The sequence below is a fragment of the Drosophila takahashii genome, chromosome X, assembly GCF_030179915.1.
Source record: "Drosophila takahashii strain IR98-3 E-12201 chromosome X, DtakHiC1v2, whole genome shotgun sequence".
NCBI lineage: Eukaryota > Metazoa > Arthropoda > Insecta > Diptera > Drosophilidae > Drosophila > Drosophila takahashii.
The window spans coordinates 22091908-22118195 of NC_091683.1; the positions used below are offsets into that span (position 1 = coordinate 22091908).

The 26288-nt window shown below is 38.5% G+C and overlaps 1 protein-coding gene across 6 annotated transcripts in view; it reads left to right on the forward strand.

Moving 5' to 3' along the window:
- Positions 1 to 11431, forward strand: part of DIP-beta (Dpr-interacting protein beta) — a 35124-nt gene extending 23693 nt beyond the window's left edge. For 5 of the 6 annotated variants that reach the window (XM_017153776.3, XM_017153780.3, XM_017153779.3 and 2 more), the window contains 7 exons: positions 203 to 388; positions 2571 to 2763; positions 3646 to 3774; positions 8208 to 8327; positions 9229 to 9399; positions 9860 to 9918; positions 10040 to 11431. In XM_017153776.3, the coding sequence (XP_017009265.2) occupies positions 203 to 388; positions 2571 to 2763; positions 3646 to 3774; positions 8208 to 8327; positions 9229 to 9399; positions 9860 to 9918; positions 10040 to 10399 (1218 nt within the window). In that variant the 3' untranslated portion in view covers positions 10400 to 11431. The remainder of the gene's footprint in view (positions 1 to 202; positions 389 to 2570; positions 2764 to 3645; positions 3775 to 8207; positions 8328 to 9228; positions 9400 to 9859; positions 9919 to 10039) is intronic. The other variant, XM_017153777.3, reaches the window with a different exon arrangement.
- Positions 11432 to 26288: the final 14857 nt, after the last annotated feature.

Consider the following 26288-nt stretch of genomic DNA (forward strand, 5'->3'; position numbering starts at 1 on the left):
CAACACTTTGACATGCAACAACGGCCAACCGTTGTCTTCATCAACACACACACTCACTCACTCACACACATTCAAACCGACGCTGTCATCAACTCAACAACAACAATGGTCATCCCTTTATCCCCACTACCATTTCCCCGATTTCCCTCGATTTACCCCGATTGCCCTCCCCGATTCCATTTGGCAAAACTGGCACCATCAGGTCGCCTGGATTAAGGCCGATGCCAAGGCAATTCTGGCCATTCACGAGCACGTGATAACCAACAATGATCGATTATCGGTGCAGCACAACGACTACAACACATGGACGCTCAACATACGCAGCGTCAAAATGGAGGATGCCGGCAAATACATGTGTCAGGTCAACACGGATCCCATGAAGATGCAGGTGAGTGCCGAGCTGTGGAGCTGTGCTCTGATTTAAGTTGACATTCCCCGGAAAAGCGAATCATTTGTTTTCCTTCGAGGTTGCAATAACAGTCAGGCATTTGAGGTTGAAGGTTATGATATGATATGACATCGAATCGTTACTAACAACTCACTGATGAAAACAACAAATTAAAGAATGTTTAGGTCACCTTTTCTTAAAAATGCTATGACCCGACATCAAATCTTTACTAGCACAGTGATAAAAAAATTAGGCACAATATATAAAAGCATACTTCAGGACAGCTTTTCAAATTACTTTCAATGGTTTCTTAAAATTTCCGATGAAAAAGAAAATTCGAGTAAAAAAGTACATACGTTAATCAAGTATTTTATCTGCACCACAAAGAAAATCAATTTTGGGTCACTCCATGTTAAATAATTAAATTAAAAATAAAAAATAATTTTCTTTCGATTCTATTTTACATGTTTTGTTTAATCCTGCGCCGTTAATATTAATATTAATAAAAATCTGAAACTAATTTGATTAATTTCTTTGAAACTTTCACCAAAAAGTTGAATCTTTTGGAAAATTTTTTTTTTATAAATTGTATTTTCAATTTTTATTATTTATTTTCTGTACTTTGAATTTCCATTAAAAACCTAAATACTGTTCTATTCATTGGTTTCATAAAATCTTCGACAGAAAGCACGACAAATACATATTAGCAGGTTTTTTGTTGTTGTGTTACTTGCAACTGTATGGAAAGCCTTTCTTCTTTTTCGCAAGCCTAATTTCTTGAAACTAACAAAGCATCAAAGCTATCGTCTTTCAGTTGCCTTTTTCGAAGGCAGCGAAAAAAAGTTGCAGAAATAGTAGGGGTATAATGAAATTATGCCGGGAATGTCGGAGATCCCTCTTTGGTCCGTGTGCGTGTGTGTGTGTATATCCTGGCCTCCGATTTTCTTTCTTTGTGTGTGCATGTGGGGTGACATTTAAACACGATATATAAACAATGAAGCGCTTTAATGACAAAAATAAATAACAAACACAGTGCCGTTGCAATGTTGACGTCATCAAAGAGCGCTTATATGGGGCTATGTGTGTGTGTGTGTATTTTCCTCTGGAATTTTCCGGGGGGAATTTTCCCATGAGTGTGTGAGAGCGTGGCTCTCATGTGACGTTTGCTGTTACTCGAGTCGAGTCGGGAGTCGAGTTGAATTGAGTTCTTTTTTTGTACGTATTTTTTTTTATGAAGCGCCACCCCACCATTAAACGACATGTGGAAAACGATTGCGTTTTCAATTTCATTTATGCTGCAAGGATGATGGGGGAAAATGTGAGTGTGGGTGGCTCCGCCGGTTTGTAATAAAATCAACCTAACAAAGCGAATTGAGTGAAAAGCAAATATGAGACAAATAAAAAGCAAACAGGCTTGACATTTCTCCAGCTTTCTCGCTTTCTCGCTTGCCGCCGTCCTGCTTTCAAGCCTTTTTTTATTTTTGCACTCACAGTCGTATAAATTTCGAGCTCGGCTCGTTTGGGGGTTTCCATTTCTCTGCCAGCCAACCCAGCCTCTTCGTTTTTTCGCCTTTTTTTTTCCCCCAGTGACGTCAACTTTATTTTATGACACAACTGTCAACTGCAGCGGGAACAATGACAATGACAACGACAATGATAGCAGCAATTCGGTTATTGTTGCTAGCAGCCAGCGACCGCAAAATGAAACAAATGTTAAAAAAAAGAAATGGCGGTAAAAAATGGAGAAAGGGAAAGCTGCGGGACATTGGGCTTTATAATGAGACGCAAATTGGTCGCAGAGTGCGCCTAAAATGTTGACCAATAACCATTGAAAACGGCCCTCTTTATTGCTATTTATTATGGCATTTAGCTAAAAGTGCAACGAATAAAAGGTATTACATTAAATTTGAATTACGCAATTACTTCAAGGACATTAAAAACTTAATTTAAAAAAAAGGAAGGAATGACAAGCTGATTAATTATTATTAGAGTTCAAATTTTCGGTAAAAATTATATAACATTTATCGATATATGCATAAGGTTATTTTTTATGGATTTTATTAATAAACAAATCAGTTCAACTGTGTGTATACGTTACGTACATAACATATTACGTATACGTATCGCGTATTCGTGCAATCTTTGAAACATTATTTATTCCCCGAACTTTTTTCGCTTACAGACCGCCACCTTAGAGGTGGTCATTCCGCCGGACATCATCAACGAAGAGACCTCTGGAGATATGATGGTTCCCGAGGGCGGATCCGCCAAGCTCGTCTGCCGAGCACGCGGTCATCCCAAACCCAAGATCACGTGGCGACGCGAGGACGGCAGGGAGATCATTGCCCGCAATGGCTCGCACCAGAAAACAAAAGGTAATTAAATTATCTTAGAAATTATTAACGATTTTACGATTTTACTTTTGAATTGATTAAAGTGTTAGGCAATATTAATTTATTTCTTTAATTTTTAAAATCACAAAGTACCACTTAAAATTAAAATAAAATAACAAAACTAATTTAAATTAAATTTCCAACAAATAAATAATTTGCCAGCTCTAAATGTTAATGGTATTAAATCTAAATCAATATTTGTCTTTATCAAAAAAACGGTTAGTATCAAATTTTACCCAGAACGGATTGACATAAAAATCTAATTAGATATAAGCATATATCTCAAGTGTAAAATCATTTTAGTTACACAATATGAACGGTTGGCTTTTTTAAAGATTTTTAGTAAGTTATATAAAACACGGTTAGCATGTTTTTTTTAATTATTTTATTTTTTTAAATGTCAAGGGAATAACTGTTATACATAAAAATCAACAAATAACAGTTATTTTTTTAGTTTTATTATAAAAATCAAATAAATAAACATCATACAAATCCGTAGTACACTACAATGGCCAACAAAAATAATGGTGTATTTAAACAATTTTAGAAATCTTCTAAGTGCATAATTTTTTTGGTAAGAAAAATTTACAATAACAGTTATTTTCGGTCCCTGGTAAAATGCCATAGGGCTGATGAGTTAATTTAAGCAGGGACCTACATATTTTCATTATATTTAGTTCTTGTAGCACCAGGAAATAAGAAAGAAATAAATTAAATTACATTTAATTCCGAAAGTCCTTAAAATCATTAAAAAGCACCATGATTTAAACCCCTTAGTTTCGCCCCTTTAAACTGACTAACCAACCACTTGTCTTTAATATAAACATACACTCATATACACTTGTATCCTTGCCATCCTTGCAGCCCAATCGGTGGAGGGTGAAATGCTGACGCTGTCGAAGATCACGCGATCGGAAATGGGCGCCTACATGTGCATCGCCTCCAACGGAGTGCCGCCGACGGTGAGCAAGCGGATGAAGCTACAGGTGCACTGTGAGTATACCATGCCTACATACATACATATATGTATCATCTATCCATATATGATATATGATAAATGGGTGGCGCCACCTGCTGCTCGGTTGGCCAAGAAAATGCTCTGATTTATGGCAGTCGAAGGCAGCTAATGCCGCATAATAATCATAATGGTAACATATAGCACCGCTCGGATGTGATGTGCGTGTTCCAGAAGGGAGCCGCTATATGGCCAACTATAAACGGGAAGCAAAAACGGAAGCGGAAGGGGAACAGGAACAGAACCGCAGCAATAACGCAGCGGCGGCAACTGCAAGTGTTTCCGTTTCGATATCCGGCAGCTTCCTTCACGTGGCCGGCAAACTTTCCAAATGCATTAAGGCGCCAAACTGAAGGATGTGGATGTGTGGGGGTCAAAGGGCATTTTTCTGGGGGCTGCGAAGCGGGGGAAAAACTGTTTCTTGGGGCAACGCAACGTCACGTTTCTGCAGTAAAACTTTAAACTCGTGTGTGTGCGGGTGTGGGTGCACCATGTGAAGTGGTAATTGTTAAGGGCAGTTCTACACTATCCCTCTGTCTGCCCACATGAAAACCCTCTTAAAAACCCCCTTAAAACCCCTCTCCTCAAACTGTTTTACCTTCCCGCATCAAAGTTAATGAAATTTTCCAAAAGGGGCAAAAGTTCAAACGACGACAATTTGGCTAGCGAGGCAACGGGAAAATACAGGAAAAAAACGTGAAAAAGGGGAATAAGGAAAAAAGGAAGAAAATTGTGGGGAGAAAAGCGAAGAATACCAAGAAGTATCAGCTTGTCGGGGAAAACCCAAAAGATCGTATCCGAAAAATTATATTGACACGGTCGTGAAAATGTGGCGCCATTTCTTGTATTTTTTTTTTTTTGCAAAAAAAAACGCACATCCTGTTGATTCTCTCTCTCTTTGGCCGCAAAAATTAATTTTCCTTTCTTATTTTATTTTATCTATGCCACAAATTCGTTTTCCTTTGTCATTTCATTCCCATTTTCACGTGGCTCTTAAAGAGGCTCTCTTTCTGCTCCTGTTTGGTCCTCGAGATTTCAATTTAAAAATCCATATGTGCGAAATGTTTGGGGAAAGTCGCGTTACTTCAGCGTCCCACTTTCACCCAACAGCTTGATTGATTCTAATCAGAAAATTAAGTGGCTCCTTGGAGGTTTTTCGCGGAATATTAGGGCTAAGTGCGTGTGGCAGTTGAAAGATTTAAAAGGCATTTAGATTGCTTTAGCTTTATTTTCAGACTTGAAAACTTAACAATTTAGCTTACAAACTAAAACATTAAGTAGTCTAGAGAATGTTGTTATCATGGTTATAGTATTTCCTATTTAGTATTTTTTTTTATTATATAATATTGTAAACAACACAAAAACATAGGAAAAAAAAGTTAGGAACTTTTTAGGAATCTTTTATTTTTTTAAACAAATGGGTAATTCTTCTTTTTTTTTTTTTGTTTGCGATGTCATTGTGTTTTTTTAGAAGTTGTGGGTGAGTTACTAATTATTTGCGGAATCTGCGTAGATGTCTGCAAATCTCCCCCTCCATCACCGCACTTGTCTTCAACTCAAACTTTTTGGATGAAAATAGAAAACAATGGACTCAGTTCAAACATGGGACCAGGCCAGCTGTTGCCACACGAGGAAGAAAACAAGAGACCGGCGAATAATTAGAAGCGAAGAATTTGCGCTTCGAGTCTTCTGCGGGTTCTCACCGCGCTCTTCTATTCTTCAAAGAATCCAGCTAAGCACACAGGCAGCTTGACGTCACTGACGTCATGGGGGATTCTTGGATTTTTTGGCAATGTTTTTGGGTATAAAAGCGGCTTCGCAACGTTCACTCAAATCAGTTGCAATCGAAAAGCCAAAGTCTGAGAATGCGTGCCTACATTGCAATTACCCTTCTGGCCCTGGTGGCAGTGGTGGTGGCCCAAGGAGGCGGCGGAAGACGCGGAGGACGTGGAGGTGGCCGAGGAGGCGGCGGCGGCGGTGGTCGCAGCGTAGGATCCTTCAACAGACGCGGACGCTTTGACTTTGATCAGGACTTTGAAGGCGGCTTTGGCGGACCTGGCGACTTCAGAGGTCCTCGAGGCGGTTTCGGCGGTCCCGGTCGTTTCGGCGGTGGTCGTGGCGGCTTCGGCGGTCCTGGCAGATGGGGTCCACCTCGGGGTCCACCCAGGGGTCGTCGCCCCAGGCCTTGCCGCACCACCACCGAGAGTTCCCTGGCCGACAGCTCCTCCAGCTCCACCGATAGCAGCTCCTCCGATAGCGTTACCAATAGCTCCACCGATAGCAGCTCTTCCGATAGCGCTACCGAGAGCAGCTCCACCGATAGCAGCTCTTCCGATAGCGCCACCGAAAGCTCCTCTGCTAGCTCCACAGAGAGCTCCACCGATTCGGGATAGATTTAAAGACTCACTTGCAGAGTATTGAAAACTTCCAGGGAATAGGCATACAAAATGTATAAAAATAAAATCCATTTGGCACATTGAAAAACCCCGTTTTCATGTTCCTCCTAAATCTTGTTTATGCATAACTTGTGTTGAATTAATAGGAACTACAACTACTACTGGGTTATGTTTAAAGATAAGTTTAAAGGTCATTAACGATAATTTTTGGTATAATTAACATTTTTTTTATATCTATCTATAACATCCCCAGTTATGTGATAAAATTAAAAAAGTAAATTAGTTTGCTATTTGAATGACTTAACTTTGTTAGAAGTAATATGGGCTTCTATCTCTCTGCCGCCTGGCAGCTGCTGCCTGCTGCCTGTTGGAAAGCTCTATTAGGACAAATTGAATTTTCAATAAGTGGTAGGCTAAAGCGGGAATTGGGCATTATAGGGTCTCTCCCTCTGCGAACACAGCACATGACATATGCTGCACCATTCCGGATCCGAAGAGGAGTCGTGGCGAGGAAGAGGACACAACGGACAGAACGGACAGTACGGACAGAACGGACAGTAGGGAACGTACGGACACCACATGGAGCCGTGCCGAGAGTGCGCCATGCACAAATCCAATAAATTGACCAATAATGAACGCTCGAATGCAGCGAAAGGCGGAAGGCGAAAGGGAAAGGGGGATGGGGACTCACTGAGCTGAGCAAAGTTGAAAAGCCAAAAAACAATGATGGTCAGTGGCTCTGGCCTGCGGTCCTTTGGTCCTTCGCTTCTCCGGCTGCGCTCCCCGGGGGCGGCTTCAAGACAACGTCAAAGACGAGGGCAAAAGGGCCAGAGAAAACAGCCAAAAAAACAAAGTGCAAAAAAACGACTTTGCAAAAAATTTAAAAATGAACGAAAAAAAATCTCAACACGATACGAACTACATGGAAAAGCTCCAAAGGGCAAACCCAATGAATTAATGGCGTGTCCTCAGCGAACTTGATATGCTCTAATGGAATAAAAGTTCAAATAAAATAATTGGCAAACCTTCGAAAATATTTAAAGAATTTGTGCAAACTAACAATTTTAATAAGCTGTAAAAAATGTATTATTTTTTTAGTTTAAATCATTTTAATGCTAAATTTTTATAATTTTGTATATTAACATCGAGAGCAAAAAATAATCCAATTATTAAAGCAAGTCAACCTCCCAAGCCAAAAATCGATTTGTTTAGAAGAATCATTAATCCGTTCGGAAATCATCATTCCTTGGGCTGTATAAGCCAATTCCCAGCCCAGATGAGTGAGTGTATCCCTCTAACAGGGAGTGGAAAATGGGGAAAAGCTAGCTCGTTTTATTTGCCACTGACTGACCGACCGACCACTGGGTGAAAACGATGGATGCTGCTACTGCTGCTGCCAGGATTGCTGGCTTTCACTCTAACAACAAAATAATTCATTTTCAATTAAAATCGTATCAGTTGTTGTTGTTGCTGGCGCTGCCATTAACCGACAACAAAAAAACGAAGAAAATGTCCGAAAAAAAAACGAAAACGTAGGGCGGGCAAAATCACAGCTGGAATCTGCAGTCCGACAAAAGGGTTTGAAGTTTGACTTTGGTCCCTTGTGGCCAGCTTAATTGCCGGTCTAGTCCGCGGGGGCATCGGCATCGAGGGGTTAAACGGGCTGCCAGCGACAAGGTCACAAACACACTGATGGTTTAACAATTGCCACTGCCACACAGAAAAAAAAATTAACAAAAAATCAGATTGATATGTCTTGGTCAATTTTATGATATTTCATTTGATTTTGATATGAATAAAGGTTGTATTTATCTTATTTTACATACTTAATTCGGTATTTTACATGATATGATAAAATATCATATTGATAAGTTTAAATCATAAATCTGACATAAACCAAACCGGCCTTTTATTGATAAGAAATAAGCTAGAATTGACCCTATTTCATATCGAATTTTTTTCTGTGCAGCAGATTTAACTCCTTTCGATCCCTTCGGTATTCTCCTTCTTCGCAGTTCATCCACTGGTGCAAGTGCCAAATCAATTGGTTGGCGCCCCCGTCCTCACGGATGTCACATTAATTTGCAATGTCGAGGCATCGCCGAAGGCCATCAATTATTGGCAGCGCGAGAATGGTAAGTCGGAAAAATCACGCCACCGAAAACAATTTTCACATCATCCAAAAATCACTCCAACAATCTTTGATTTGATATATAGTTCAGTATTAACTAAATATGTTATCCTTTTAATCGTTTGTTTATAAAACGAGGGATTTTTTCGTGTTTGAAATAATAATTATTTTCTTAAAAAAAGAATTTAAATAGTTAAAATAATGGCCTTGGTATTCAGATAAATTTTAATAATTTGGAAAACTTAATTGCTAAATAAATGTTACCTTATGAGTTAAGTTGCTCAAAAAAATATGATTAGTTACTTCGAAAAACCATTTAATATTTTATTTCAGTCCCTTGAGTAATCAATTCAGTTTGCTTTATTTTATTTACATTTAATGTAACTTGACATATTTTTTTATCCGCTTTGCTGATGAGCGGGGAGTGGCCACCAAGTGAATTTTTCATTTAGCATCTGTTCGAGTTGGAACTCGGACTGGTTCAAACTTTATAAACCTTTCAATGCCGCAATTTGTCTTTATTTGGTTCGTGTTCGAAGCTCAAATATTTTGTTGTCCCCTCGGGAAAAGTGGAAAAGCTGGTGGAGATGAAGAGGGAGACCTGGCTGGCTGGCTGGATCTTTTGTCAAGTGCATTTGACGTATATTGCAAACGTGACGGGAGCCGCAACGTAAGCGTCAAACACTCGCCAGAAATGTCATCATCCATGGCTTCTCGTCTCGTCACCTTTCTCCACCACCTCTCTCCACCTTTCTCCTCACGTAAACCGAGCTCATTTGGCCCGATTCCCTGCTTCGTATTCATGACTTCATTCACACCTCAACTCAACTCAACTCAAGTCATCTCATCTCGTTTTCATCGTTGCTCATTTGGTATTTCTGTTTTTTTTTTTTGCCTGAAAACAGGTGAAATGATTATTGCCGGCGATCGTTATGCGCTCACCGAAAAGGAGAATAATATGTACGCCATCGAGATGATTCTGCACATCAAACGACTGCAATCGAGCGATTTCGGCGGCTACAAGTGCATCTCCAAAAATAGCATCGGCGACACCGAGGGCACCATCCGGCTTTATGGTAAGATTTTAAGTATTTGCAAAACTTTATAACCCTACCCTAAGTATCTGCAAACAGGACTATGTGAAAATAAGGTCAAATATGTATATATTAAAATTTTTTTAATCCTGTTTTCAACCACTTACTAGTAAAATAAAAATATAACAATTTTTTCAGCAACAGAAAAAAATTCTAAAAGAAGACACAAAGGTATTATTTGACCATATAATATAAAGAATTGTATGTTTAAACAGGATCAATATAAGTAATTTCCAACACGCTACATAAAAAAGGAAAAATGAGGGAAAATAAAAAAAAATCGAATAGGGATATATAGGTCGTATATAAAGACAATCCTTAACAAAATCTTTGAAATAGTGTAAATTTTATAAAAATTATAAATTGTATATTGTACGGTTGTTATTATAACTTTGCTTAGACCGCGACTAAAATTCGCTTTAATTTCCCGTTGTACTTCCAGAAATGGAGCGACCCGGCACTCAGAAAAAAATTCGTGATGATGATCTCAACGAAGTGTCGGTAAGTCTACGTCCCTCAAACAAAAAAAGAACTGCCTAATCATTTTGAAAAGAGTCGAATCAAATCAGAAAAAAAAACTAAATTCCCCTGTTTTCTTTTCTCTTTTATCCCTTTTCCCCAGAAGAACGAGGTGGTGCAAAAGGACACGCGCAGCGAGGACGGGTCACGCAACCTGAACGGAAGGCTCTACAAGGACCGGGCTCCGGATCAGCACCCGGCCAGCGGGGGCGACCCCGTGCTCCTCGTCCGAGGACCAAGGCGGCTAATCGGTATATTTCTATTAGCCTTATTGGTTTTATTAACGGCAATGGCGGAGGCCGGGCCAACCACATTGTTCTGCCGCACAAAGGGCGGCAGACAAAAGAATGCCGGGGCAACGAGTTTGAATGGGCGGCGGCAGGATATGAAGGATAAGAAGTGGAGCAAGTTCTGGGAAAGATCAGCGCGGAGTTGGAGCAGCGGGGCGAAGGCGGCAGAGTAAGATTATTATAGCTTAATTCAATTGTAATTATACAAACAAGATTATGATGCAAGGAGCTCCTGCCCCACATCCACACAAAAGAGGGCATTAATCACCCCCCTAATCATCTACGCCCATGCTAATTGCAAAGGGGGTGGTTAGGAGGGTGGTTAAGGGGGCAGGGCTAATTGAATGCATATTAAATCAAAAGGAGGAAGGAGAAACTAAAGTGTCGTAGTTAAGTGGAAAAGAAAACGCGTTTAAATGTTACCTCGTTAGTGGAAAATGATGATGGAAAGGATGAAGGCCCCAGTCCCACAAAAGGAAAGTCAACTATAAACAATATTGAGATTAAAAATGGTGTTCGGTTCTTTAAAAGGCTTTAGCTACTCTGAAGTGAAAACAGAAAAACAAAAAAAAAAACAGTATGATACGGTAATGGACATTGATATGGATATTTCTAGATGTCTAAAGAATAAGTCAGGTTTTTTTTTGCGTTCATTCAAAACTTAATTCGTTGGGTTTTCTAGAAGAAATATACGCATACATAAACGCATCTGTATGTATTAAGTGTTTAATGGAAAGAGTTCTGTATATATATTTAAGGCCTGCTCAAAGAGAAGGAAAATTTATGGCTAAAGGGGAAAATGTTTAGACGATCTTTGCAAACTGTAAATATTTATAACCTTAGTGATCCCGAACTATTGTAGTTTTGTTGTTATCATGGAAAAATGGCTCTATTTTTTGGCCCCTCTGTTGTCACCTTCGTTCTCACGGCTCAAAAGACTAATGCGGACCCTAGGCTTAAGCCAATTTTGGAAACCCCTAAGACATTAATCCGCTAAAACTGTGTGTGTGTGATTTTTAGCTTTAAAAATTAAACACCGAGTTGAAATATAAAAAAAAAAATTTAAGGCATGCCATTTATGTTCCTCATAGACCCTTCGGTGTGCTGAGTTCGAATCTGGCCATAAAAATGGAAAAAATCCACCTCAAAGTTAGAAGCATTATCTACATAATTTGATTATCTGTGGTAGTTTAGAATTCAGCAAACCGAAACCCATTTCGAATATAAACTTTACTATATTTTGCATAATTTTTTTGTAATAATTTATTTTTAATTTATTTTATATCACACGAATCTGTACAGTTTATATATTTTATTATCTATTTTAAAAATTCTGAGATATTCATTTTCTTCAGCCAGATTCCCACACACACCGAAACCAGCCATAGAACCCATACACATACATATATTTTGATGTAATACTCGTGTGTACGTGTTCAGCTCAATTCAATGTTTAAATATAATGTAAATCAAAGGGAAGAAAATCAGAAAAAGCAGAAATAAATGTGCCAAAAGCATTAAAAGCAACTCGCAGCAAAGGCGAAAGTAAGCAGAGGTAAATACGAAAATGAAAATGAAAATAAAATGTGTGTGTGTCATATCCGAATTACAAAATACAGTAATACCCAGACATATGTATAATCCGCATATCCAACTCCGCTTTCCCAAAACCCAAGGTCCGAAATCCAAAATCCAGCTAGTAAAAGTTATTTGAAAACTGACTACTCAGATGTACTCTGACTCATATACGTACCAAGAGGAAAGAAAGAGAAGGCAAATGTATGGAGAGCGAGAAGGGGATGAAGGCGAGATACATTTTAAATATACATATATGTATAATGAAAGTGTAAGAGAATAAAGTTAATTAAATATAGGTAATATTTTTTTTTGCGGGTACGAGAGTAACGTAATCGCCTAGCAAATCAAAGTTACGTTTAATCTATACGTGTAAGCAAATGGAAATAAATAATTTATTCATCCCAAATGGAGTCCCATTGTTGAGAGGAAAACTACATTTAGTGGAAATTGCAGGCGGAGTAAGACAGGCAAACTAAACTATAGTAAAACCTAAGAATTAACGAACTAAGGCAGAAAACCATTCAAATCATAAAGCATTCAATGTCTACGCTACAGCCCTACAAAGATAAACCATAAACAACAAAAACAAAAAAAGTATACAAATATTTGACAACTACATATGCAATGAGAATATCCAACAATTTCAAAAAGGTAAAATCCAAAAAGGAAACGAAAGTTTGCTGCGTAATAATGCGAAATTCCCTGATTCTCGAACGACAAAAGAAAGAAAAACATAAAGATGATAGCATTTAGTTGGATTTGTGTTTATGTACATAAGAAATGAGCGAAAACCAATGTTTGTACTGTAAAATCTGATTATACAACTGAATATTCCGATACGCGCAATCGAAAAAAACACCCAAAAAAAGAAAAGAAAAAAAAAGAAAAATAAATAAAGAGAAATACCTATGGAAACCTTAAAGGCATACTATTAATTTTTATGTGGTATGGTAAGTTTAGAGGGGTTGCTATATTTTTATTAATTTTTTAGTTCTAAAATAGGCTAAATACTTTTTCGGAGTAGGTAAGTATTTTTTGTACTGGGGAGATATACCCCCCATTCAGGGGAATGTGTTATTCAAAAAGTATGCAAAAAAGAAATTGTTCTGATATCACAAGTAGTACTTTATTTCACACTTTTAAGCGTCCAACTAAAAATTAAACATAGTTTTATTTTACACAGACAAATAAAAATATATTTTCCAAGTCATTAAGAACTTTAGGCATTTTGCCATATGTTTTTACCCAATTATTTGCCAGATAAAATCAACATTGAATAGCTTCAGGCATCTTAAACTCTTTATTGAATGTTGAATATATTTTTAAAATATTACTCCAACTTCCGAGTGGATGTGTCAATGCAAATTTTTGCCCACCGGTATGTGTGGGCTGATTATGAAAAAAACCACAAGTGCTAAATGAAAGCTGGGCGGAAATGTGGGATCAGCAATGTGTGAGAGCATTGAGCTCGATTTGTTTCGTAAAGAATAAATACAAAATTCAAATGCAAACACAAACACAAACACGAAGTGTGCAAATATTTTCGATGTGTGTTTGCCCAGTGTGTGTTTTGCATTGGTCAAATGATGGTTGCCAACAGCAGAGGAACTAACTAACATTTTGTATTTATTTTAAGTTGCAGCTACAAAATATGCACACAACTCCGGCCGAGTTATTTATATTGCACAGACTCGCACAATGGATGAAACACAGTGTTGTGTTGTGTGACAATGTTGCCCCAAAACGTTGCACTCACCGCAGCACAGAAACGAAACCACCGACTCACATCCGCCCTTCCCCTTCCCCTTCCGCTCTTCCAGCCTAAAAACGAAAATGGAAAATGGAAAAAATATCTTTGCATTTGCATCTTTTATACTCACACGACACAAATAAAGGCCAAGGGAGGGAGCGAAGATTGCGTTTATAACAATGTGCAGGGTTATGTCAACCAGAACCAGAAGCAGAATGAGGACGAGCATTGGGGGGTGAGCTCAGGGGTGGCGGAAAGGGGATCGCTAATACACTGCAGAAAAAGTAACTGGATTTTGAATTAAATTTCATGATTTTTACCCTTATAACATACCAAAAATGTTGACTTTACATAACCTACAAGTTCGTTAAGTCATTTAAGTTCCTTTTAAAAATATTCCAAATTGAAATTAGGGGTTAGCTATAAGATATAGGGTTTTTGAACTAATCTTGGAATAGAAAATTATTTATAACACAGGCCAACAGAAGTTTTGGTTTATTAGCCCTGGTTATTCCGGTAACATTAATTTAAGAAAATCACAATTTTTATTCTTCTTTTGGTATATGTATATCTTGAAGAGTGGTTAACCAATTTTGTTATTTAAATTAAATAGTTACATGTCTTTTTTATATGATCGTTTTTGAATCTTTAATTTAACTTAACCACAAGACAATATAAACTTATTTTAAAGTCAAAGCAAAGTTTTAAAAACCTCATTTGTGAACAGCGTTTAAAAATGAAATAATAATATTTTCTTTTACAATTCTTTTTTGACTCAAAGATAATTTATATCCCTAATTTTTAAGCCACTCAGGTTTGTTTGAATTGTTTTGGAATAAAAATGGTTTTTCTTACTTTCTTCCCAGTGACCATTTACAAACTGTGCCCAAACCTGTCACAACATTAAATAAAATAATTCTATACGGTCTAAGTAGAAATGCCTGAACTGTAATTTTCCTACAGCTTATAACTTAGGCCCATAAAAAAATATGCTTAAATCAAGGGTAACTTGTGCTGAAAATTAGTTATGAGTTTTCGGCAGTGTAAGGATATGCTAGAGAAAACCAACCGAATCCGAATCCGAATCCAGCTGCCTAACGATGGATGCACCTTGCAGGCATCCTTCCAACAGGATGAGAGTCCAACATTGTTGGCTGAGTCGGTTCGCTTCATTCTTCATTCTTTCCTCTTGCCACTGCTAATAGTTTAAATTCATCTGCATGTCTGTGCCTGGTTTCACGCTTTATGCACTGCTAATGATTTGATGTCGTCTCCCTTTTTGCCGGGTGGAAAGTGGAAAAGTGGTAAAACCAGGGCAAGGAAAATCCAGCAGCAGCCACGTGACGACGTCAAATGCAAAACTCTCCGGCTAATGCTTCTTCATCCGCATCCCCACATTCACATCCACATTTAAATGTGTATATATGTAGCAACATCCCTGGGCTATCTGGGATATGATATTTCTGTTCTATATACGATGGCCTTTTGTGTGCCGTTGATGGAGTCAGGAAATGCAAAGTTTGCCATTTAAGCTGCCACCTGCTAGCTGGTCAGAGAAATCGATTAGCCCAAATTATTATCAACATTGCAGCCACTCCAATTGACCAAACGGTGGGGAATAATATGAGCATGGTATTTTGGATAAGGAAACAATTTGCAATTTCGACTGCTTGAAACAAGACCAATTTCATAAACGTAAATTAAACTAATACGAAAACTCGAAGCAGTTCGAATAGTACTTTAATAAAAAAACAAAAAAACAAACAAACAAAAAAACAATCAGATACCCGTTATTCAGCTTAAGGAAGTGCGAGGGAGATGGAGATATGCAGTCATCAAGGCTACTGGCGCCACCTAGCGGCTGTTTTACAACTTTTAACCGCTCATAACTTTTTAATGAATGGTCCGATTTGAAAAATGTCTTCTACATTTCGATAGGTATTAATGAACACAACCAAACTGCATTTATTATTTTCCGAAGTCTTTTAAAATGTGGGCGCCAGACACCTTTGAATAATAAAATGATAAACTATTTATGCGGTCCTTGAAGTAATAGGACATTTTTTTATATAACTATTCATATTAAAATGAAAGAAAAATTATGATATAGGGTAATGATAGGATATAAAACTCTGTGCCTTATCTTAAAGTAAGTAAAGCAAAATCAAATGCCGTTTTGCGTAATACCTACAATTTAAAAATTACGTATACGCAGGGGGAAATTTAAATGTGAAGTGCAGCTGTCATTCGCAGACAAATTAAGCACCAAACTACACGTGTAAAAGCAGTAAGCACAGGTAAATAAAAAACAATACGAGAAGGCAGACAGACAAAAGTCGGGGCGAGTGAAGAAGAAGAAGAAGGGATGGTGGAAAGCAGCGAATTTTTATTTATATCTGTGAAAATTGCTGACCAACTTCAACGTAACGTGCCCGCTTTTCCAGGCGTTTTCCCGATGTCCTTTTCCTTTTTGTCTATTTTTTTTCGTTTCCTCGTACTTCTTTCTGTGCACAGCGCGAGTTCACATTTGTTTTTTGCAGTTGGCGCAAATATTTGGGGATTTTAATTGTTTGTATTTGCAAGAAAGAGACAGAGGGACAGGGAGAGGGAGAAAGAGAAAGAGAAAAAATGCAGCAACAAAACAGCAACAAGCGACGCGCTAAAAGAAGAGCGAAAATATTTGAACAATTCCAAAATGCGATAGTAAAGTGTTTTAAGCGGTTTTTGTTTGAATGTGGCGAAGGGGTTTCGAAGGGGGTTTTCCAGGGGTTTTGCTAGGGGTTATTGCATACTTTTAGGCTCTGCCGTCGGTTTGTTTGTGTGTGTGTGTTTGCCCTCCTGCTCCTGTTTACACTTACACTTACATGCACATTTATTTACTGTGCGCATGTTTTATTGTTACCATTTAAAATATTTGCGCCTGCATAAAATTTGACCCGTCGCTTTTTTTCGCTTCTTTCAATTTTCATTTTCATTTGTCCCTTTTTGCCGCCTTTGGTGTGCTTTTGTTTACTCGCCTGAATATGCTTATTTACTTGCCGCTTTTTTCCGCCCTTTTTTACCAATTGAAATCTACCCGCGTTGTGTTTTAAATCGTTTAAGCATTTAGTTTGTTTGCCATTTGCAACAACCAGAAATTAACAAATAAATAAAGGCAAACACGGTTTGTTTAATGCTCTGCTTTGTACTCTGTTTGCCTTGAAATTGCAACGACAAACACTGCGAAAAGCCCCAAAGCACCGAATTCATTTATTAATTAATTAATTTATTAATTATTTTCTTTTGTTTGCACTCAAATGTGTGTGGGAACTTGCAAATATTAAAAAAAAAGGTTAAGGCTTATTAATGTGTGCATAAGGCATTGTTAATTAAAATCAAAGTAAATATTCTTATTTTCTTCATATATTCCTTATTTATAGAAAACAAATTTAACTTAAAAGTTCTGAACGAAGCGTAAAAAATATATAATTTGATGCATTATAGCTTGCAGCTTCTTTACATGAAAATTACACAAATTTGTAGGAAAAACCTAGTTTTTGCCATTTCTGAATCGCAACTATAGGCAACTATTTTTTTTCAAAATCTTTAATCCAAATAATTGTAGGATTTATTACAACGGAGTTATAGCGAAAGAATGACATGTCTTTAGCACATCTAAAACTATGCAACATAATACTTGAGTCCAAAGGTACAAAAAGTTTAAATACCCCTCATTACTCATTTACAAAGGAAAAAATACACTTACAAAAATAAAAAATATAAAATTTAAATGATTTCGACAGAAAAATAAGTACTTATTATACTTGCTACCTAAGCACATTAAGTTCCCGTGGTAAGCAGCACATAACTCCATTAATTAACTTCGCCTCGAAGCCTAGAAAACTAGTATAACTTTAAAAATTTAGCTAGTATTTAGATGGCCACGCCCACAGGCTGCGAATCCGCCTTCGGGGCGTGTGATTGCATGCTAGCCGGTGGAAATGGTGAAAAATGGAAATGGAAAATGGAAACGGATATCCAACGTGTTGCCCAGGAGACCTCGTGCTCTCAGCCAACAAAGGACCTCATATGGCGGTGTTGTTGTTATTGTTGCTGTGATGCAAGGATGGGGGCGTGGCTAAAAAGGGGCGGGGGGCGGAAGGGGGTAAACCGACGGAACAGAAACAGACAGATAGACAAACAGACATTGAAGCAAACGGAAAACCTAAAATTTTCAAGCAGCCCCACATTAATGTGGAGCACATTAGTGCACGTAAGTGTATTAAGGATAATGGATGCACTCATAGATATTTCGCCATGCGGAGGGGGGAGGGGGGTCCAAAGGGGGCGGGGCGGAGGTGGTGGCCTGATGAATATGCAGGTGGGTTCGGTCGCCCGGAGGGTTCTTCAAAAAGCAGCGCGAAACATCCGAGAATCTGCACGGACTCCATTCGGATTCAGTTGGGTTAAAGGCACACTTGTGTGGGCGAGCTCGTCTAGATAAATTACATTTACCTGCGGGCCTGGGCTCTTATTCCCCTATATAAATATACATATGTATGTATGTATATTGGATATGGATTTTGAGGCCAACATTTCACGGGGTATCAAAATGCAACAATTCAAACGTAAGCTTAAGAGTTTCTATTGATATATTCTATTGATATCACTTGAAATATTTTATTTCAGTCTAATCAAAATACTTTGATTTTCATATTAAAGGAATCAATAAAATATTAAAGCCCTCTTAATAAGTATACCCGTTACTCGCAGAGTAAAAAAGTATATTGTGTTCCTGTAAGGTAGAATGAGACGTTTCTGACCCCATAAGTTTAAATGCAATTTTGTTCTGCTTATTAATACCTATCGAAATGTTGAAGAAATTTTTAAAATCCGGCTAATCATTAAAAGAGAAAATAATAAAATGCAAGCAGTAGCTTGTCCCAAACTCCTTCGTACTTCCATCAGCTGAGTAAAGGGTATCTGCTAGTCGAGGTACTAGACTACAACGTTTTCTCCTGTTTTAAAGTGGATTTATAAACTATTTGTTTATAATAATATTTTTAGTTATGCTTAAACTATGCAAAATTACCAATACTTTTCACCAAAAACTCTCATTAACTCTTACTACTATCAACGGATTTAAGAACAGCACTACCAAAAATATCCATATTCCGAACCAAAGTGTTTTTCAAGCAAACTCAAAGGGGATACTTTTCAGACTCAGGCTCATCAATCGGAATTGAATTTCAATTGTCCTTGCCAACCGCCTCTTCTCTTTCCCATTCTCTTTATTCTTACCCCGCCTTTTCCTCCACCCCCTTTCAGCTTTCACCTCAACTCGAAAAAAAAAGCGACAAAAATACCGCCCAATGAAAGAGAGCTTCGTTGGGATGGTAAAGCATTTTTATTGCCATCATTGTCAGCGGGAATTGTCATCATAAATATTTGATTGTTGCATCAATAAAAGCTTATGACACATAAAATCCATAATTTCAATTGTGCGCCCCCGGGCGGAGTTGCCCCGCTGGAATCGGATCAGCCCAAGGTTAATGCAGCCAAAGGAGGCGAGCGATAAATAAAGAATAAACCGAAGAGGTGGAAAAGCGGGCCAGGCTCATAAATCAGCGTTATTATGCCGCTGTCGATGATTTTCGAAAATCATGGTTAAATGAAGAGGCAGCCTGGAAATCTGAAATCTGAAATGTGAAATCCGAAATCAGAAATCTGAATTCTGGGTGATTTCGAAGGTGGGAACAACCCACCGGCTGAGCTGACCAGACCAATCAGTGGTTTTTGTTATTTAAATCTCATTTGAGGCGCATTTAAAATGGCGAAAAAAAAGAAGAGGAGAGATTCGTGCGTACGTACATTCATAATTTACGAATTAATTGAAAACTTAAACTGTGCGAACAGGATTGTGCGGAGTCCTTTGCAGGGATATATCGGCTCACTTCATGCATCGCTACATATGACAAATTAATGAAGCGCGCCAGCACAGATATACGTGTTATATGCATTAATATATGTATGGGTGCATATGGATATTTATGTATTTATGTAGCATCTCTGCGGCTGTTAATAAATCAAAATTTATGCCCATCAGGCGAAACCCCGCCAGACGTCACACATATAACACATTTTGAACTGTTCAACGAGGATGCCAACAATTGGCGAGTAATTGACATGATTGAGGGCTCCGGGGGTGTGGAGTATTGGTTTGGGGTGTCCACGGATATTCAGGGGTCATCGGTGGTTAATATGGCATATGTAACATTGACCAACACACAACAATTTCCTACTGCCGACGTCAGCAAAAGTTTCGACCGAACAGGCAATCCAAATGCTCATGTGGAAAGTGCCAAGCTAAGCATGAAAAGCGCTCTCTACTCTCCGCTTTCCCCTATTCCGCTTTTCCCTACCCCCGGGGGCACTGTGAGAAACGGAACGAAATGAAAAGCAATCGAAAGTGTCAAAGAGGCGACAGCTCATCGGGCAAAAAGGAGGTGGGGCCAAGGAAAATCTGTGGATGGGCGGTGAATCAGTTGCATGTCCAGCCAGTAATTGGTTTGGTCGAGACCTTGATTTCACCATCCCCTAGATTTCGCTCCCCTCTGTTTTCTCACTGTGCAGCCAACTCGGGCCAACGGGGCGGATGGTTTATGGTCATTATTTGGCAGAATCAAATTATAGGTTTGAGTGGCCACTAATTTTAAAAGTATTTTATTAAATTATTACTAAAAAATCACATTAGGAAAATATTTTGTAGGTATATTTAAATTTTACAATTAATTATTTAATAAAAAAAATAATAATGAAGATAAAAAATAAATAAAATATTGGAAAAAAATTATTATTTTAAAATTTAAAAAATTCAATAAACCCATAAATAATACTTATTATTTTTTTTAATATCAGTACAATAATTATTTTAAGTAAATACTTTTGAACTAAAATATATCAGACATAAATCCGCGATAATCAAAGATTGTTAGACAATATTCTTTAAAAAAATAAAAAAAAAACTTAAAAAAGATAACTAATATGGAAAAGCAAAGGTTACAAGAGCATTCCAAAAAAAAAGATGCCAAACTTAAAAGGATAGCCACGTTTAGATTTTCGCATAGACCAAAGCAATTTGTGTGTCAAACCGCGACAAAGTGCAATATGCGGATTTAGCAAATTACATCAAATAATTGCACAGTAAACTAGAAAGGGGATGAAGAAAGTACAGCCAGAAAAGGGATGCCGAGCTATCAAAAAATTTGGCAAAGGAAATTCCAGTCGTGACCAACTTTTTGCTAATCCGGGATTCCGACCTCCTTGGCACTTGTGTGGCAACACATACTCGTACTCGTATTTCGTACTCGTATTGTTGCACTTTCTGGCTGCTCACCTCAACTGCCCCCGATTCCCGACCCCCCGACCCATGACCCTTCCGTCTTCACCCTTTCTTTCTTTCATGTGTGTGCGTTGTACATTTTATTTCATTTAATTTTGTGCTCTTTGGAAACCGTGTTTTTTATTTACTTTTTTATATATATAACATTTATATATATACGTGTTTTTTTTTTGCTTCGTTTTATTTTAATTTTAATCCAATTTCTGCACACACATAAAAGACCAACGAAGAGAATTTATTTTTATTTGTATACGGGTGGGTGTTTTTTGTATTTTCTTTTTTTTTATTATTTTCCCCGATTTTTTCCCCTGGCTTGTGGCAAAATATATTAAAAGCTACTTACAAAGTTCAGAGCCAAACGCTTTGGCCCGTGTGCAGTCACACACACACACATACTCGGGCTACACTGAGGGAAAATGGGGTGCACACACAGATATTTGCAGTGTTGTGGTTCATATACATATGTACACACCAACACACACACACAGAGAGCAGCGTTGGCAACGATGACGATGATGATGATGATGATGCAAGTGATTCATGCGGAAAACGAGCAACAATTTTGGTTTACCAGACAGACAACGCCAGCGCCAGCAACAAAAGCAACAACAGTATCGGGAAACAAAAGGCAACAAAAAAAAGAAGAGAGGGGAAAAACCGGGGGAAAAGGGGAAAAATAAAGGCCAACAACAATCGAGCAAGTCTTACATGTGTTTACACAATGTTTGTTGCAGTTTTCTCGTCTTGTTGTTATTGCTCTTTTTTTTGCGGCCATTTGGGCCTGGTTGTGAACCATGTCCTGTGTCCTGCGTCCCGTGTCCTGCCTCCTTTTTGCATCCTTCGGCCGCCTGCTGTTTCAATTTTATTATGAGTGCAATGCCTTTTTCCGCCTCCGCCGCCCTTTTTTTTGTCCCTCAGCCATTTTCATTTTCATTTCCACCAGCGGCTCGAAACCTCAGCACATATTAAAAATAGATTAAATCAGTTGCAAAATTTACTTGACCAAATGGCCGGCCAAACGCAAAAATATGTCTATTCGAAATAATGGACAACGCTGCGTATACGCAATTCAATTTAATTGTTTGCCCAAAAAGAAATAAAAAATGTTTACAAACCTTTGAGATTAAATGATTATTGGGGTGGACCACGCTGCGTATACGGTTTTTTTACATAAATGAGGAGCACTTTTGTTAATAATTCTCGATAAAAAATATTATACATGCGCGGAACCACGGAAGTATTTGAGGTACAAGTTCCCTTCAATTTAATGAACAAAAATGTGGTATTCAAAAAATAAGCAACATAAAAATTAATTTTAAATAACATTTGAAACAAAACGAAAAGAAAGTTATTCTTAGTGAAAAGTGAACAAGGTAATACAAAAATTTAACAAGCCTTTGAGGTAAAATGATTATTAAGGTGGACCACGCTGCGTATACGTTATTTTTACATTAATGAGGAAAACTTTCCTTTATAATTCTCGCTAAAGAGTATTAAACAGGCGTGGAACCACGGGAAGGATTTGAGTTACAAGTTGCCTTCACTTTAGTGAACCAAAATGTGGTATTCAAAAAGTGTGCAACAAAAAAATGAAGTTTAAAAATTAAAATAACATCCGAAACGAAAATAAAAGAAAGATATCCTTGGTGGTATTCAAAATATGTGCAACAAAAAAACTTGTTTGAAAATTAAAAAAAAATTTGGAACGATAGGAAAGGAAGGTTAATCTTGCCAAGTCAAAATAAGTTGCATTCCTCTCGAATTGACACTGCCTCCGATATCCAACCCCAAATACCAATTGAAGTGCAGTGAAGTGCCGTCGAGTAAGTGAGCTTAGCCTGGCTGAGTGCCCACAAGGACTCGGGGATGCGGATTGATTGCCAACCAAATGAGCATTGATCTTGCGCCGCAAAAGCACACATCTTAATTTATGCACACACACACGCGCGCACGTGTGAGCAACAACAGTAACCCCCTACCGAAACCCCTTCCGAAACCCCCTTCCAAAACCCCTTCCCCCTGAAAGGCCCCACCAAAAACACCTTTGGTATCATGGAAAGAAGTCAAAGTGCACTCATGTGTATAATTCAATATTGGGAACAAATTGTTTTAAACACGTTTCATTAAACTTCGCATTGCAAATGCCATTACACAGTTGTGTAGTGTATGTACATATATAGCTTTCGATCCTAAGATGCAGACAACAAACGGAGCAACCGATGCATCCTTTCGCATATTGTTTTTGCCAGTGACAACTGAAAGATTGAATTGAACTTTGCATTCGGGCGAATGTGGATGCGAATGTGTCTGGGATTGGGAATGGAAAAGGGAAGGGGTAAGGGAATGGGAATGAGATTGGAGCGGCAGTTCCGTAATTGTGAATTGATTGCTCGAGTGTAGCGAATTTTCCGGGGGACTTTTCACAGGGAAAGCCAAGTGAGGGGGGCGATCAATTCGGCAGTCGCCTCAATGCGATTTGTCTTGTGTCAGATTTGAGTGACAGAGCCGTTTGTTTGCCTTTCGCTGGCTGCATGTGGGTGAAAGGATGTTCGCAGCGAGGCACCCACATGCAGTTATGCACCAAATGCATTAGTCCTTTCGGCAGGCGACAAAAGTGTCCTGGGTTCGGATTGCAAAAAAAAATAAACAACAAATTCTGAAAAGAGCTGGTATTTTTGTCCAGGTAATCCCACTTAATTGCCTCGATGAAAGGCACAAAGTACAAAAGTGCTATCACTATATTGGCCCCTTCATTCGAAACGAAAAACACATTTTTTAAACCGCTCAAAAAAGAATGCCGTATTTTTATTTTCATAGCGAAAATAGCGAATTAAACTGAATTCTATGAAACACATTTTCGGTTGATAATTCTTTGCATTCAGATTTTCATATCTTTCGGTTTATCCCCAGTTAATTGCTTGTTCGATGCAACTTTGAATATTCACTGAAATATTTTTGTAGCCGAACGCTTTGTAAATGCTTCTATTGAAAAGGTCCCAAAGAATTTTCCAATTCAATGGAAGGCAGATGGTTTTAGTTTCCTTGTTAAAAGCAGATATTTAAACTAAAAAATGCTCACAGAAAAGTATTCACTGCAAGTTGACTTTTTTTCGCCTGGTATTTAATCTTTTACAAATTTTAAAGACCAGAGAACGTATATTTTATAAGAGATGTAATGGAAGTCACAATTTAATGATTTTTTTTAATTTGTAATGGACTTAAAACTAAATGCAAATTACTTTGTATAGGCCCGTTAAAGGCAAGAAAATTTCCAAATTTTTTGATATTGAAAGATATCTTAAATATTTTTTACTTTTACCTTTAGAATTCTGTAGAAATCGCTTAAAATAATTTCCCAGCATTGACACTTTGTCGCCAGTTTCCCGAAGACTCCTTGCAAGACTTCCTTGATTTCTTTTGACTGATTTACGATTTACGGCACGTGAGTTTTCTCCAGCACTGTGCCGCACTGTGACTTCAGCCCTCAGCCTACAGCCGCAAAAACACACCGTCGAATTTTCCATCTCCATGCTCGAAAAGCCCCGGAAAATCCACCCACGAAAAGCACCCACTGAATATCGGCAGTCCCAAGGACTCCTTCAAGTGGCTCTGCCAGGGCAGGGAGTTCACGATGAGGGCGCCCAGGTTCAGGTTCATTTTGCGGGGCCCAGTGCATTAGGGCGCCGGATAATGCGCTTTCCCAACGACCACGCCCCCAATTTTCCCCGGTATCCGGAGCCCTTTTGTCTTCGCTTTCCTCTCGAGATTGCTTCACGCCAACTTTTGCCTCATAATTTGGCAGTTTGTTGTTTGTCGGCCTTTATTGTATTATCCTGTATTGTATTGTCGTCGCTTGTTGCTTTAATCTTGGGCTTTTCCCGCCCCAGCCCCCCACCGTTGCGACTCATTATGCGCTTAATTTTCGCTTTTCATTTTCAATTGCCATAATTTAGTTTTATTTTGCTTCATTTTCAGGTGAAACGACGGAGGGTTGGCTGAAAGTTTTGCCGCAAAAAGCGCAAGGAAAACGGGCATTGAATTCTGGATTCAGGATTCAGGATGCGAATGAGAATGAGAATGAGAATGAGGAAATGGGTATAGGGATGGCATATTTTCATTTGAAAACCAAGCTGCGTCTGATTACATCATAAGAAATGCGTAATAATTGCGTTAACATAACGGCCTGCGAGATGGGAACGAACAGCAGTAGTAGCCGGGTATCCCAAGTATCTGGCGGAGCAACTTCAAGACATCTCCATCCACCATCCACATTAAGCGCCGTCGAGCACGCAATGTGGGTGGCTAAACATAGCATATAGAACTCGGCGAAAAAGGCATAATATAAAACTTCATCAAATTGTCTGCGCCGCTTTCTTTAACGTGCCAAGTTGAAAATTTAATTTACGCATTAATTTCAAGTGGCGGAGAATATAACCTCTTCAGTTTTATTTTTTTTATTTCCGTTTGGTTTCTCTTAGTTTTTATGGTTACAGTTTCAGAGCGGCCTTATAGGCCTGAGAGTCAAATATTAATTTTATAAGCCGAAACAGGGTCACATTGGCAATCCTGCGGTCACACTTCATCTTTCATTGGGCACACGTCGATTCTTCTTTGATATTTGTATATTACAAGTAATTCCAACACTTGTATTCGAAATCTCTCTTCTACTTGCAGTGACTTAAAGGGCATTTGGAAATAAATTAGTAGCAGTGTCCTTAATCTGTTCGCTTATCTGTCGGTTGCCACCTGTTGACTCATTACGCATTCCATAGGCAAACGCCTCCACCTCCTCCACTCTTATCAATGCAAAACACAAGGTGTCAGGTGGGGAAAAAAGAGGAGACGGCCAAGGAGCAAACAACTGGCCATAAATCAGAACCAATGAAATATCATTAGTGCCAGGACTCTCAGACCCACAAGAAACTGCATTAGGAGCTAACGAAAAAAGCAGTAGAAAAAAAAGAAATACGACATGAAATGTGCACCGCAAACTGCAACCAAAAAAAAAAGGAGCCAGCTCCTTTTGCTGCACGCCCGTTTCCTGGTTGTAAAAACTTGAAAAATTGATTGAGCGCGTGAATAACAGCAAGTGAAATTGCTTGCTGAGGGGCGAGAGTCCTTCAAAGGGCTTTTTCCAGCAGATATGTACATGTTGGCCCATACAAATGTCTCTGCTTACGACTCTCGACTGAAGTCGAATCGGCGGAAGGCAATAAAATGTACAATGTTCTATCGGGAGGAAGGGGGAGGGCGAGAAAAGAGGGGGGGGCGGACTACAGGGTATCTATACAGCCATCCAGAACTACAGTTTGCGCATTTGTATGCCAAAAACTACAGAAGATCTTTGAGCTAC